General features: G+C 40.5%; 1 protein-coding gene across 1 annotated transcript in view; it reads right to left on the reverse strand.

Moving 5' to 3' along the window:
* DNAH3 (dynein axonemal heavy chain 3) overlaps window positions 1–16,050 on the reverse strand; it is a 614,138-nt gene that overhangs the window by 420,434 nt on the left and 177,654 nt on the right. The window contains exons 10-12 of the mRNA XM_086940811.1: window positions 14,725–14,904; window positions 8,824–8,960; window positions 3,454–3,559 (exon numbers count right to left, since the gene is read on the reverse strand). Of these exons, the coding sequence (XP_086796937.1) occupies window positions 3,454–3,559; window positions 8,824–8,960; window positions 14,725–14,904 (423 nt within the window). The remainder of the gene's footprint in view (window positions 1–3,453; window positions 3,560–8,823; window positions 8,961–14,724; window positions 14,905–16,050) is intronic.

Here is a 16,050-nt window from a genome sequence, read left to right on the forward strand (position 1 = left end):
GACGTCGCTCAATGCCAAAATCGACGCCGCTGCTTGCACCGTGGTTTCAGTGCACTGCTCATAAAGTTACACAACGCACTGCCCTCATCCCGCACCGCACCCTTGGCCTACTGACGCCGGCGCCATTGACTCCAGTTTGTCAGCCACCGACAGCCCTTCAGCAACGACGATGATGCTGCTTGCACCGTGATCTGCCAGCACCGTGTCGAGCACCGCATCACTTCGCACCGTAACCCTGCTGTCACCAACGACGCCATCTGATGCCGCCATCGAGCTGCTGCTAGCACCACGACCTGAGGGCATCGCACGCCGCACTGCTGCACTTCGCACCGCAGCACCCAATGCCCGCCAGCGCTCCTGACTTCAACCGCGAGGAGTTCGATCTGCAACGCATGTGACTTCAAGGGCCCAACGACTCCTGCACCGACCTTCGGAACCAAAGCCTGCAGACAACGCACCCCCAGAAGCTCAACAAGAGGCTGCCAATGCCCTGCATTTTTAAAGGTACTGTTTTGAGAGTCTTCCCAACACAGTAGCTGGCCCATGACGCCGCAGTCAACCAGAACTGTTTGGATTTGTTTGTTCACGATGCAGTGATAGCCCCAGAGGGAGCTATCGACTTCAAGGAACTGTTTTTCAAGGTTATTTTGATAACGGAAGATTTCTAAGTACTGTATTGTGGATTTTTATCATACTTGGTCTTGTCTCAAGTATATAAAATATTGGATATTTTTCTAAACTGGTGTGGTATGCTTTTGTAGTGCTTACTCTGTATTACTGTTGGTTATGTGCAAATGCTTTACACACTGCCTCTAAGATAAGCCGGCCTGCTCGTGACAAGCTACCAAGGGGTTGAACAAGGGTTATTTTAGGAGTGTAACTCACTTATCCTGACTAGGAAGAAGGGTCCCTACTTGGACAAAGGTGCAAACCCTTGTCAACTAGAGCCCCGATTTCTAACAGTAGGATGCAATAAGTTGTGGGATTCTACAAACAATGAGAGAACCATATTAAAATATTTCTCTAGAATCTTGCTTGTCTCAGGGAGAAGGGAAATGGGACGATAATTTCCCAAAATATTAGGGTTTATATTAGGCTTCTTTAGCAGTGCCTTCACCATAGCACGTTTTCAAGGTAGCGGCACTTGGCCAGTGGAGATAGATAGCCTGACTCAGGAAGTGAGGAGATGCTGGGTCAAGAGGAGAACCAGATTTTATTTGAGAATCTTTTTTAGTAGAGTTTCCATATTCAATGTAGGAATTTCTTCCAGCAGGCGCTCAGTAAGAGGGGGCAATGTCCCTGGAAAGATGATTACCGGAGCAGGAAGAGTGAGAAAAGGTAAAAGAATTCCGCAAGTTCATTGCAGCAAGCAGGAGTAGCGTCCAGAGGAGTATCTGGAGGGAAAGGCTTAAAAAGGTTCTTCGCAATACAGAAGATTTCCTGAGGAGAGTTAGATGCTGGTTTGATTTTTTTCCTCATATTAATGTGCTTGTGCTATTTTAACTTTGGTATGGTAAAGTTTTATGGAGTCGCTATATTTCTGTTTAATTTGCTCATTGTAATCCATTCTCCATTTTCTTTCCAATCTTTTACAGGTTTGTTTATATTCGCGACATTTGGGTGAATACCATGGAGATGTATTTTCTCTAATTCTTTTATGGCTAAGTTTCTTCGGGATAACTTGGTCCAAAGAGGACTCTATCCACTGATTACATTTTTCGTTAGAAGATGTAAGATTAGAGTCTAAAGTGGGCCTTGTAACTTTAAGAACTGAGATCCAAAGTTCCAAAGGTAGTTTACACCAGGCATGTTCCCAGCTACTAAAGCTTCTAAAAGAAGAAGGTTGTCTCAAAGTGTCCCAGGATAGGGGGATCAGGAAATGATCTGACCAAGGCAGAGGAATAGGATGGCCTACTAGAAGCTCAATGTTGATAGTGAAGATAGGGTCTAGTAGGTGACCTTTGCTATGGGAAGGGCTGATGTCTTTTTGATTTATCTGAAGAGCTAATAGGTTTTGAACGAGTTCAGAGGCTATAGAATTTGAAGAGTCGTCCAAATGCAAATTAAAATCCCCTAAAAGAGTGAGATTAGAGGAGGAGCTGGCCAAGTTGGCGGCGGCTTCAGGTATTAATGTAATAATTTAAAAAGTTGTCCCTGAGCTCCCAGGGGACGATATATTAAGATACCCAAAAAAGTGCAGGTGGCAGAGAATGTGATTGTGAAAGAAACATTTTTGCAGTCGGGTGAGGGATCGGGTTCTTGAATTGAATTGAATTGAATTGAGCTTTTATATAGCACTACTGTCACCCTACGGGTATCCTGGCGCTCAGACGTAGAACAATCATCCTACACGCAACCAAAGCAACCGTAGAGGTAGTGTTAAAGGTCAGTTCTAGGGAAGAGCCAAGTTTTCAGGCTCTTTCAGAATTCCATCAGCGTGTTGGCCTGTCTAGTGTTCTGTGGCAGTCCATTCCATAGTTGGGCGGCCACCACACTAAAGGCCCTCCCCCCCATCCTGGAGCGCCTAAATCTAGTAGTCATCAACAGGCCTGTACTAGAAGATCGTAGCTGCCTCTTGCATTGTTAAATCCAAAGATGCCACTGGCAGGACATAAGGGCATACTCATGCTTTGAAAGTGGGCCAAAAAGTACACTTTTTAATTAGTAGTGACAGTTTCATACCACAAAAGATCTCCATTAACTGAAAAAGAGGCATATGAAAAAAGCACCCTTCATGTTGAGAGATATCAGTCAATTTTCATCCTGGCAAAAGGTTCAAATTTGTGGCACCCTCATTTTTTGCACCATCCTAGGAGAGGCTTCATGTATTTCCTTATCAAGCATCTCCAGTGGTGGCAATTATACCCTAATGTGACTTCCTATCTAGTCAGTGACACATAGTGCCACCGTGACGTCTTGCAAAGAATTGTGGCACATGTACTTCCACTGAATGCTGGGATGCCTAAATACCAAGTTTACTTAGTTTTGATCCCACTCCATGACTCTTTATTCCACCACTCTATGTGTGCTGTCTCTTTACCTCACTCTTGCAGATTTTTCATCCCTGCTTTCTCCCTTTGCCACTGTTGTCCCATATTTATTTTTCTTCATTTTTCTACCTTTTCTGTCATTCTCTCTCTTTGTCGCAGTCTACCACTGATGCTGAGGAATAAGTCATGGTACCCAAAAATAAAGGCTGGTGCCCACCAGCGGCATTCGCATGCACAAATTAAGCACAGTTTGAAGCATAAGTGAAGCTCACTAGCAATGTGAGAAGTAACAACGTTTGAGTGACTCAGCATTCTCCACGTTGCTAGGTGGGGAAAAGGTTGCAGCCAAATCTGAAATAAACATCTAAATATATCCAGACATTTCTGACACAGTATGTTAGCATGAGGAAATCATAAAAGAATAAAGCACATTCCACAATTTACAGAAAGCACCGCTTATTACCTTAGTGAAGCCCTGGAGTGAGTGATCTTCTTTCAGAAATGCAGTAATATCTTGGTCTGCTTTACCGTTCAAAAGATCGTTGTACTTTCTGTACACATTCAGGTATCTTAATGAAAAAGGAAAATTACTTTAGAAAGGGCACCACTGTCTAAAGCATGGAATTAAGTTTGGTAGGGAAGTGATATGGTTGATGATGGGCAAGCTGATCGGGTCTATAGACTCTGACACCAAATCATAAACAGAATGTGGTCTGACTATTGAGGATAGCTCGCAGATGTCTCCACCGAAGTTTTCAGTTACCCAAAGACGTGGCCACAAAAGCCCCAGCTGGTCCACTGTTAAGATTTCTTAAGGACAAAGGGTTCCTCACCATGCAAGATCTGCACCACTGGAGTGAAGTGGGTTTGCACACTATTGGGGATCTCTTCCAAGAAGGTCACTTCCTCCCCTTTGAAGAGTTAGTAAACTAATAAAATATACACAAAGGGCAGTTCCTAACCTACATTCAAATAGTCTTAGCATGTACCATGCAATGGTCTGCAGCAATGGGAAAGCCGGACACCCATGATCTAATACAGACCCTGTACACCTGAGAGACCATACACATGTATCTCTACAAAAGCTGCGGGAGACCTGGGACGCTGATGTTAGTAGAGCATTGCACGATACTGAATGGAATAAGGTCATTACCTAGCCCTGTGACCTGTCTCGCAACACACATTTCAAAAACCTCCAATTCTCAATTCTACATGGAGCTTGCCTCACGCCCGTCAGCTTCATCATATATTTGCTGATGCCGTTGACCGTTGTAATACTTTATTCAATAGCAAGGTATCATAAAAGTAAGTACATCATAAATTGAATTAAAATACAATTACATCATAAAAAGAATAAAAATTACTAAAGAAATATTCAGATATAAATTTAGTTTAAAAAGGAGTTTTCAAAAAATTCATAGTTAGTAAAAAACGACAAGAGCCCAGATGAGTATGTCACAGCAAAAAAGGTGCTAGTTAGTAAAGTGCTAATTCGAACAGTTTTACAGATTTTAACATCTACCCAATACTCAATCGTACCAGCTTGGATCGTATTTGCCATGCACTCCCCAGAAATTTTGCAACCCCGGCAATTATCATCATGGAGGTAGTGTCCGTTGTCAGAATGCGGAGGGCCAATGAGCACTGCCTTGTCCCCAATTCTCTACAAACTAGGCTTAGCCATCTTTTCCTTGACCCATTGCATGCCCTACAGGCAAACAAGAAGTGACCAAGCGTTTCAGTGGGATTAGGGCACCCCGGACATGCCGCTTGATGATGTTTAAAGTTTTTCCACCTACTGGTGAAAATATTCAGGGGTAAGGTGCCATGCCTCATTTTAAGGAACAAAGATCTGTCTCTTGGTGAGGTAATAAAATCAAGGAATGGCTCCAGCCTCGGCATTGGCTTGTGTGACAGAAATTGATCGGTTAGAGCGCCCTACTTTGGGGTTAGCGAGTCCCTTTCTTGGATCCTCTCCCAATACAGTTTTTTAACAGTGTCTTTCGGCGGGGGCTGCTGTGATAGCCATTCTTCTTTAAGTCCCAAGTTAATCACCAGGTCCCTTAAGTTTTTCAGCCAAGGAATCACCCCAAAGCCATTCAACTCAATAAGTTCGTCCAGGACTGCAGCGTAGTGGCTAAGATCCGGCGTCCTTCTAAGGCGAACCCAAAATAATAAAGGTCGGAGGCCGACAATGTCTTTGATTGAACGGCGTCCCAAGTCATGGAGTAACGGTTTGATGGGGTGGAGACCGGGAGACCCACTAGCTCTCTCATAAATTTGTGCTCAGCTGATGCCTAATTGATGTGTCAGTGATGCAGCTCTCTCTAAGTGGATTTCCAAAACATGCTGTAGAGTCATCTATCCCTGACCCAATACTGGCAGTCTACAATAGACACACTGCAATCAACTACTTACTGTCTGGGTCTGGAGACCTGGGAGGTCTGTGCACTTTGCCTAGTTGGATGCTCCAAGAGGGACAAGGTCAGAGGGCGGCTCATTTATTTGGCATTACTGGTAGCCAAACACACTCTTAGACTGTAATGGAGAGCAATGGCTCCTCCCTTTTGGGCCTTGTGGCTGCAATCCTTAATCCGTTGGGCTTAAGTTGATAGTGTGGCGCTGCAACACGCGTAAGCGAGAGGCTTCTATACGGTAAGTAGACATAATATCGAGTTTTTAATTTCGACTGGACATAATATCGACTAGACATAATATAGACTACAAAAATATCGACTACAAAAATGTAATATCGACTAGAATAGCAATAATATCGAATCAAAAATATAGAATGGACATAATATCGACTAGACATAATATAGACAACAAAAATATCGAATTTAAGTTAAGATAATATTAATGTTTAATTTTTGTGTAATATAAATCTGTAGCGGGTTGTGGGTTTATAGGGGAATAGGGTGGGAAATAATGTAATTATAATTAATTAAATATGCTAATTATTTAATTTTTATTTATTTAAAATTAATTGTTAATTAATTATTAATTGGTAATTAATTTAAATATAATTGTAATTAATTTTAATTGATTAATTGATAAATATATAATTTTTTGTAATTTATTATCTGTAGCGGGTTGTGGGTTTATAGGGGAATAGGGTGGGAAGTAATTTAATTATAATTAATTAAATATGTTATTTAATTAATTGGTAATTATTTCAAATTAATTGTTAATTAATCATTAATTGGTAATTAATTAAAATATAATCGGTAATTAAATATAATTGATTAATTGTTAAATATTGTTTTTTAATTTATTTTCTGTAGCGGGTTGTGGGTTTATAGGGGAAAAGGGTGGGAAGTAATTTAATTATAATTAATTCAAAATGTTATTTAAATAATTGGTATTTAATTAAAATTATTTGTTAATTAATCAATAATTGGTATTTAATTAAAATATAATTGTTAATTAAATATAATTGATTAATTGATTAATTATTTATTTTTAGTCATTTATTTTCTGTAGCCGGGATGTGGGTTTATAGGGGATTAGGGTGGGAAGTAATTTAAAAATCATGAGTTAAATATGTAATTTAATTTATTGGTATTTATTTCGAATTAATTGTTAATTAATTATTAATTGGGAATTCATTACAATATAATTGGTAAATACATTTAAATGATTAATTAAGAAATATGTTAATTTAATTAATTTAATTTCTGTAGTGGGTTGTGTGTTTATAGAGGGATAGATTTTGCAGTCATTAAATTGTAAGTAATTAAATTGTTTAAATAAATATATTGAGTTTATTTTGTAAAATATTAAAAAAAAAAAATTAATTGATTGTTAATAGGTAAATAATTAGTATTAGTAGGTAATTTATATTATTAAATAATTTCTATTTATCATTTTAATAGAATATGTAATATAATGTACACAATTCTTAAATATTAACATTAATTTGCAATAGATTTGACTATTTATGATATTTAAAATGTATATAATAAGTATTTACTTTCCTTACTGTTGCACTCACTGGAGTTGGAATAGTAATTTTAAGCCCTACGCTATCCTACGCTTTTCCTACTGTTGCACTCTCTGGAGTTGGAATCGTAATTTTTACCCCTACGCTATCCAACGCTTTCTCTACTGTTGCACTCACTGGAGTTGGAATAGTAATTTTAACCCCTACGCTACCCAACGTTTTCCCTACTGTTACACTCTCTGGAGTTGGAATAGTAAATTTTACCCCTACGCTATCCAACGCTTACCCTACTGTTACACTCACTGGAGTTGGAATAGTAATTTAAACCCCTACGCTATCCAACGCTGTCCCTACTGTTACACTCTCTGGAGTTGGAATAGTAAATTCTACCCCTACGCTATCCAATGCTTACCTTACTGTTACACTCTTTGCAGTTGGAATAGTACATTTTAGCCCTACGCTATCCAATGCTTACCCTACTGTTACACTTACTGGAGTTGTAATAGTAATTTTTACTCCTACGCTATCCAACGCTTTCCTTACTGTTACACTCACTGGAGTTGGAATAGTAATTTAAACCCTTACGCTATCTAACGCTTTCCCTACTGTTGCACTCACTGGAGTGGGAATAGTAATTTTTACCCTTACGCTATACAACCCTTTCCCTACTGTTGCACTCTCTGGAGTGGTAATAGTAATTTTTACCCCTACGCTATCCTACGCTTTTCCTACTGTTGCACTCTCTGGAGTTGGAAAAGTCATTTTTACCCCTACGCTATCCAACGCTTTCTCTACTGTTGCACTCACTGGAGTTGGAATAGTAATTTAAACCCCTACGCTATCCAACTCTTTCTCTACTGTTGCACTCACTGGAGTTCGAATAGTAATTTTAACCCCCATGCTATCCAACACTTTCCCTACTGTTACACTCTCTGGAGTTGGAATAGTAATTTTTACCCCTACGCTATCCAACGCTTTCTCTACTGTTGCACTCTCTGGAGTTGGAATAGTAATTTTAACCCCTACGCTATCCAACGTTTTCCCTACTGTTGTACTCACTGGAGTTGTTACAGTACCTTTAACCCTCTCGCTATCCTATGGTAAAAATATTGTATATGTTTAGTTAATAATATGTATATGTATTAAACATTGCCAATACCAAACCAAATTCCACATATGTATGTATGTAAATGTATAGGCATTTATATAGCGCACTACTTACCCGGAGGGTCCCAAGGCGCTTCGACCGCTGCGAAACCCTTCCTGGCTTCCCTGAGAGATGGTCCCTTAATGGGTATATCCAGGGTGAGACCAGGCATCCCCGGCGGTCTGGTGGGGCTGTTAGTGAGGATGAGGCAAGCTAATGCCCAGAGTTGCCGAGTGTGATCGCTGATCAGAGTGGGCACCGAGGCGAGAGAATTATCGAGTCCGCTGACCCTGGTCCAGAAACCTGCCACGCCGGGAATCGAACCCTGGTCCCGGGCCGTCCTCTGCTCTCGGGTCTGCCGCCTCTAACCAGTGAGCCACACTACCTCTGCAATTACGTGGCATATGTGTCCGACAAATTTCAGAAGGTTTGATCTCACAAAAATCTCATGAAAATGGGGGGATTACGGGGATGCAATATTCATCGTGCCCAATATTTATCCCATGCAAAGAACTTTGGCATATTTAGAATTCCAATCCCTGGTAAACAGGAGTTTATGGAGGGATCTGAATTTTGCTTCATGTTCGTAACTGGGCTTGAGGGGTGACTGCCTTGAGGTCAACTCTCTTTGTATCAAATATAGATGGGTGAATATGCAATTAGTCTTGTTAGTACATACATTTCAAAGTAAGGAATTTGAGAAATTACACTGATAATTGCGACTGCGCAAAACGCAAACTTACTTCTGAGGACCCACCATATTACTATTAAAAATATCTCTTGTTTTAGTCACAAAATCTGACACCAATGACTCCTGTATCTGGACTGTACTCAGGCAAGGATCATCCGTTTGAATTTCAGGAAACAGTTCAAGCTCTACCTGTGAAAACAGTTGAGAAACTATAGCAAATTGAGTATAATCAGCCTGGCCAAACATTTTTGAAAGTTTAAAACCATGGATAATAATGCTAGGCATTTCAACAGCGCAAGAGAAAGTTAACCATATACTAACCAGAGTTTTAAGTCTATCTTTCTTCAAACTGCCACATTGCATTCTTGATCATTGTTGAAAAAAGAGAAACCATTTACACTTTCAAACTGACTTCCTAAATTGACTACCCCTGTACCAGATTTCAGTCACAAAATATGAATACATAACTTGAGGAATCAGCATTTGGAAGGGACACCCTTTACACATTCCTAGTCTTTACACGCCCCTTCCAAATAATAATTTGGTATTTACTCGCAAACCCAAATTGCGATTTGGTAATAAGTGACCAAATCGCAATTTGAGTTTTGTACATTTAAAAATGCCATTTTGCGGGTGCAAAGGCTCCATTGTGACCTTTGCAAGCATAGAATTGTTTTGTACACGAGGGCCTCTGCGACCAGTGCAATCTTAGTCTGTGGAATTAAGTCACTGTCTTGACAATCCAATGGAGGAAATATTGGGAAGTAAAAGGTGTGGCATTCTCACACACGCAAAGTATTGTATTGTATTTGGAGGAATTCCCTCCATTACACAGCACTGAACGGGAGCCAACATTCTGTATAGTCTGGGACACCACCAGGGGAGAAACATCCATTACAACGCAGTCTTTAAATCACACTGCTTTTACAACGCAACTTTTCCAACGCAACTGCCTTTAAATCGCATGCCTTTACAACGCATGGCATTACAACGCATGTCGCTACAACGCATTCCATTACAACGCATACCATTACAATGCATGCAATTAAAATGCATTATAAGGTAAGTAATGGTGATTTTTTATATTTTGGATGGGTATGGGTTTTGGGGTAGATAAGAATAGTAATTTTTACACCTACGCTATCCAACACTTTCCATACTATTGCACTCACTGGAGTGGGAATAGCAATGTTTACCCCTAAACAATCCAACACTTACCCTACTGTTGTACTCACTGGAGTGGGAATAGTAATTTTTACCCCTACACTATGCAACACTTACCCTACTGTTGCCCTAAAAGTATTATGCGTTGTAATGGTATACTCTGTAATGGAATGTGTTGTAATGGTAGTGTTTAAAAATGCGTGGTAATGGCATGCGCTGTAAAATCATGTAATGTTATGGTAGTTGCGATGTAAAAACCACGTTGTAAAAGCATGCGTTGTAATTGTTTGCGTTGTAACGTCAAATATTCCCACCATGGCTATACTGGAATTCCCATTATCCGATACTGTGTAGGTGCCATAACAGCCTGTACCATGAGGTACTTTCTCTTTGGAGGTGGGGGAGGAATGTTGCTGGCATTAATTGTACGCTCATGCTGGTGGGTTGTGGGTATTAATGAGTGTTGCATGCTTCAAAGGCACCATGCACTTTTATGTCACTGTAAAACCTCTCATGGTCTGCTGCCGTTGCCTCAATACTTGTGCTCCCTTTAGGGGGCTCCTTTCGGCCTTCACTGCTTGTAAAGTCGCTACCTTGATTTCAGTCCAATCAGAGGCCTGCTGCCGGTCACTAGTAAAGGCGTTGATCTTGCTTCTAGAACTACTGATTCTCTTGCAGCGATTCTTGCTGGAGTCAAAGAGATATCATTCATATGAATGTGTGAATTCTGTTTGCATACTGGTGGGTTAGTTCTTGACCATCACTTCCATCACTCAGAGGTGGAAGTGAAAGACAAGTATCGGGATTTGAGTTCCACCACTATTTTTTTTACTGTTAAATAGTTCCACTGCATTTCCCAACCAGTCTCACTGTTCCAGTACTTTTCCTGCAGTGCACCAGCCCCCACATGACACAAGTCATCTTAGAAGAACTCTAGTAGGCACTTTCACCACCCCAATATTTTGGGGGCTAGCATTGTTCCAATAGAAACCCTGAACTGGGGTACGGCAGATAGAGTCAGAGTTTATAAAACTGAAAAGCTTGTATCTATCTTGGCTTCTAGTGCTGTGTGAGGAGTTACTTGGAAACTCGGAGGGCAAGGGTAGCTGTAATGAACTAACAAACTCAAACCGCATGACATAAAGGGTGATGGCCTAGTGCCAGCTTTGGAAATTACTTTTCCCTTTATAAATCCACCAGTCACGAATCAGATCAATCTATTAGTGATTGTATTCTTTCATTTCAGGTTAATTTGCATATCATGATTAAGGTTTATAACCTAAGCATCCTGTTCAACATGTTGTTTGTGACCCAATAATACTCATGTGTATTTTAGGCTGTGCTACCTTTTCTCATGTTGGATCACCCACCTTCTGGTTCATCTCTTATCCAAGGAGACAACAGTGTGTGGTGAGGTGTCGCTAGAAGGCAGTTAACCCCCCATTCATCTCTCATTTAGGATGATGTCAGCATCATCGGAGAGCTCTTTAGAAAGTAGCATTTCTCTTGCAGATAGCATGTGTATATTTTTGAAGAAACACATAGTCCTTATGTTCTAAATGTAATATTATATATCTCCTTATCAGATACTGATCCTCAGTCTGTCTGGTAGGATCTGCTTTCTCCTACCTTCATTCTAATGCCCTCATCTGCCAATGCTACTCTTATTTTATCATCCTCGACCCTGTAGCAATATCATTTTCAGTTTACCACAGTATTCTCTCCCCTCCTAGATAATAGTATGAACATTGTTGGCAGAACCTATTTCTACCTTCGTATATTCACCCTCGTCACCATGACATCATCAAAATCAATGGCAGTCAACGGTGCACCAAGCTGTGAATAAGCCTCTACTTCTGTTGTTTTAGTCAATTCATGGCTCAGCTCACTCATACCTCACAAAAATATCCAATTGATACACTTTGACAAAATCTGAGCTCTGAGATACTGCTAGGTTACACCGGCGTGCCTCCTTAAAATCATTGTGGGCCACATCCACATCTTGGTTGATGAAAAATGTCCCTTTCTGTAGCGTCACCCCGAAACCTTTTGCATTCCTCCACTTTTTCTGACCGCGCTTTTGTTGGCTTTAGGACTCTGTGTACTTTACCACTGCTAACTAGTGCTAAAATGCTTGTGCTCTCTCCTTAAAACACAGTAACATTGGCTAATACTCAATTGGCATACTTAATTTACTTATAAGTCCCTACTAAAGTGCACTACATATGCCTAAGGCTTGTAAAAGAAATGCTACTAGGGGGCCTGCAGCAGTAATTGGCCACACACTTAAGTAGCCCTTTATTCATGCCTCAGGCATGTCATTGTGGAGCCTGTGTGTGCTGTTTACACTGTCATGTTGGCCTGGCAGAATAAACCGTTTTCCAGGCCCAAACCTTCCCTTTTTATTAATATAAGTCACCCTAAGGTAGGCTCTGGACAGCCCAGATGGCAGGGTGCAATGTATTTAAAAGGCAGGATATGTACTTTCATACCCTGGTAGTGAAAAACTCTCAAAGTTGTTTTCCAGTACTGCACGGCCTAGTTCGCCCATAGAATAACATTGAGATCAGCTTATTCCAATTTGTAAGTGAAATTTCTAAGTGGAAAGAGATAAGACCTCCAAGTCTGGTTTCTCTGGAATCCTAATTCAAAACCCTAACTTATGGTGAAGTTGTATTTCAAATTACAATTCTGAAAAATTTATTTTTAGAACGTTGGCATTTTCTTACTTTACCCCTTTGGTGCCTGCTGCTTGTCTTGGATCTCATGTCAGGGGTGGGTGACACCTGAACTTTGTGATTCGCCCTAGACAGACACAAATACTGGGAGCTTAGGTGTGACTTGATGGGCCATCCATGCAGCGTGGGAGGCAGGAGCTGGACCCTGCCTCAATTACAACTGAATAGGCTGTGTCCTGTCCCCACACAAAGGGCGGCATAACCCCCTGTAGTGAGTCTGACGCCGCAAGAAGGGAGGACCTCTGTGCACTTCAAAGGCATGTCTTTGAAGTCTAGCCCCACTTTAAAAGCTCAACTGGGTATAAGTACTGAACCTCTGACACCACCACTTTAGTTCACCTGTGGATACTCTGCCAGGAAAAAGGACTGTGATGCTGAAATTGTGCCACTCTGAAAAGCTGCTGCCTTGCTGTGCTGACCTGCTGCCATCTTGCCTGGAGAGGAAGAACTTGACCTAAAACCCAACTTGAACCCAGGACTCCAGAGGGACTTAAAGGGCCAGTCTTCTGGCTTCCTGATCTAAGCCTCAGGAACATAGCAGGCTCCCCACAGCACCTGGACCCCCCTTCAAAGAGTTCCTGACCTCCATGAGGCACCTTGCAGGTCCCTGGGCCCTTGGTGTGGTACTGGAGCTCTAAAAGTCAAGCTTTTAGACTCTTCGCATTCACTGCAAAACCGGGCTGCTCACACAAAGAATCAGCGTGAGTCGCCGCAAGTTTATCTCCACATAGCAAGTATCGCGTGTCGGCATGGATCACCTCAATGGGGCTCCAGCCTGCCCCTCCACAACACCCGGCCTGCTCTTTGCACCACACCACCATTGCCAGCGACGCTCTCCTTGCTCCTCGCAAAGATTTGCCCACCGGAATGCAACTCTTGGCACAAAACTTGAGATGGTAAATCTACATCTGTACTAACCTGAGGCTGTATCTGACCCGCACTTCATCGTGGTTAGCCTGAACTTTTGGATTTGACATGGCCCAGCGCAATCAGATATCCCTGGTTGGTGCTTTATGCTTTTAAGAGCTGTTTTACAGTTTATTCTTTAAAAAAATCATAACACCGGTTCTACCTATTGAATGTTTGTCGTTTTGGCCTTTTTTTATTTGTAGAATTATGCTGTGTAGTTCAAACCTGGTGTGGAATCTTTTTGTAAGATGTTTTCACTGATTTACTACTTGAAGTGTTGCACAAATACTTTACACATTGCCTCTAAATGTAAGACTGTTTGGTTTCTACCAAGCTACCAGACAGTGAGCAGAGGTTAATTTAAGGTGTGCTTGTGCCTTACCATGACTAGGATTGAGATTGCTGCTTGACCAGGGCATATACCCTACTCAACCAGGAACCCAATTTCTAACTTTGGTCCTACAGTTCGTTCTGGTCATCTGCTTAGAAAACTCACAATACTCGTCCAGTAGACCGCAGGTCACTACGTTTTTCTTCTGGTGAGGTCAATTCTAAAACCTCAACTTTTCCCTATTTACAGTTTTTGGCATGGCCTTGAGGGTTAGCTTAGGAAAAGCCACAGGATGGACAAAAATCATTTCAATAATGATCCCCTTTCTGTTAGTGCAGGAGTCATAAGCCCATTTATCATTTTCCAAGAAATGTCAGAATTAAGGAACTTGTTTCCTTTCGGTTTTACTTTATTATTAATAAATGCCCCAAAGTAGGGTTTGCCTATCCTCTCTATTGTACTGGTTTAGCAACCCTATGTAACGAAATTCTCTTGCTGCTGCATTCTTGAAGAAATGTAAATAATGTTCTAGCTGTGAGCCTATTTCAACAACAGGTTGTTCAGTACCATCATTGTATCTCAAAATGTATCTAGCTCCTTATTTTGAATCTTCAATTTTAATATCAGAATTATTTTTCCTTTCACAGGCAATAGAATTTCTAAATGTTTTTATTCCATTTACCCAATTTTGGATTATTAAATAAGACCAAAGGAGATTTACTCTCAGCATCATTATGCTTGACGTGCTAAACATTCATAATAAAACGTTAATTGCAATTACTACTTGAGTCATATCTAAATATTATCTTACCTTAGGAAGTCCTGCAGCACTCTTTAAAACTTCATAGAAACAGCGGCGGATTAAATTCCAGCAGTCTTCGAAATTTGGGTCAAAGCCAATTTTGGGTTCTTCCACTTGGAGTTTCAATATTAGTATTTGGGGCGTAAAGAATTCAATCTCATCGTATGTTTCTCCAAAATCATTGCCCTCCTAAAGAAATATGTTTTCAAAAACAATATATAAAAATATATATGTAAATGTATATACAAATCAAGAATTTCCTCAAGGCCACTTTCTATTTCAAAATAAATATGTTGGGGTAACTAAAACCCCTATTATTTTGCAACATATTTCCTTACTAGTATAGGTGTCTGTGAATCTCTGATCCACCTAAGGCTGACATTAAACACTGAATATCCCATACTTTCCAAAAATGATCCATCTTTTATAGAGTACCTATGTGGAGCATTTAACTGCTCCTAGATAAATAGTATAGCTTCGAAGTGAACATCATATCAACTGGGTTAAAAGTCAACTCTTGAGACTAAGTCAGAATCCTTCTAATTGTGGTTAGACAGTATCATTTCTACAGAATAAGATGTCTTTCACACATCAACAATCCATTACTCAAACATCCTGCAAAAACAAATGAATATCCTTTCTTCCCCGTGTGGATTTTAAACTTGCTCTACAAACGATCTTACTTTCTTGACCTTGATAACAGGAATATCACACAATGCAGATTCACTAAATAAAAAACCATACTATGGGCAATTCAAGAAACGCTTTCTACCTCATGAGAGAAGCCAGGTATTACGACCATGCAACCCCTTTCCTCATTATTCTAAAATGGTTACGCATTAAAGACAGAACCATGTTTAAACTGGGTTACACTAGGCCTGCATTACACACAAACCTATCTTTGACCCAGAATGCCTCCTACCAGAAAACTCAACTTGCTCCCACACAGATGCACCATCAAATCAGAAAACCATTTAAAGTCCCCTGTCACACATCAAGAAGAATACGGAATAAAGCTTTGTTCAATTGTATTATCAGCCTAGACTCTTTGGAATATGAAAGTCACACAAGCACGCAGATATCCTTTCCACTAACATTTCCTTTATTAACCCACTTTTAGTCTTTAAGTAAATCCTATAATTTGCATATCAGTGAAGAAGTTCTTTGCAAAGTGGCCTAAATCCCTTCTACCTAATTAGGAACAGGAATCTCAAGGAAGAGATTGTTTTTCTCTCTGGTCATCCTTTCTCTTCTGGGGTATGAAATTTGGTTTTAAGACAGAGAGGAAACCTGACATGGAGATCCTTGTGGCTTAAGTAGGCTACTTTGAAACTG

This window comes from Lissotriton vulgaris, chromosome 10, assembly GCF_964263255.1.
Source record: "Lissotriton vulgaris chromosome 10, aLisVul1.2, whole genome shotgun sequence".
In the NCBI taxonomy this organism is placed as follows: Eukaryota; Metazoa; Chordata; class Amphibia; order Caudata; family Salamandridae; genus Lissotriton; species Lissotriton vulgaris.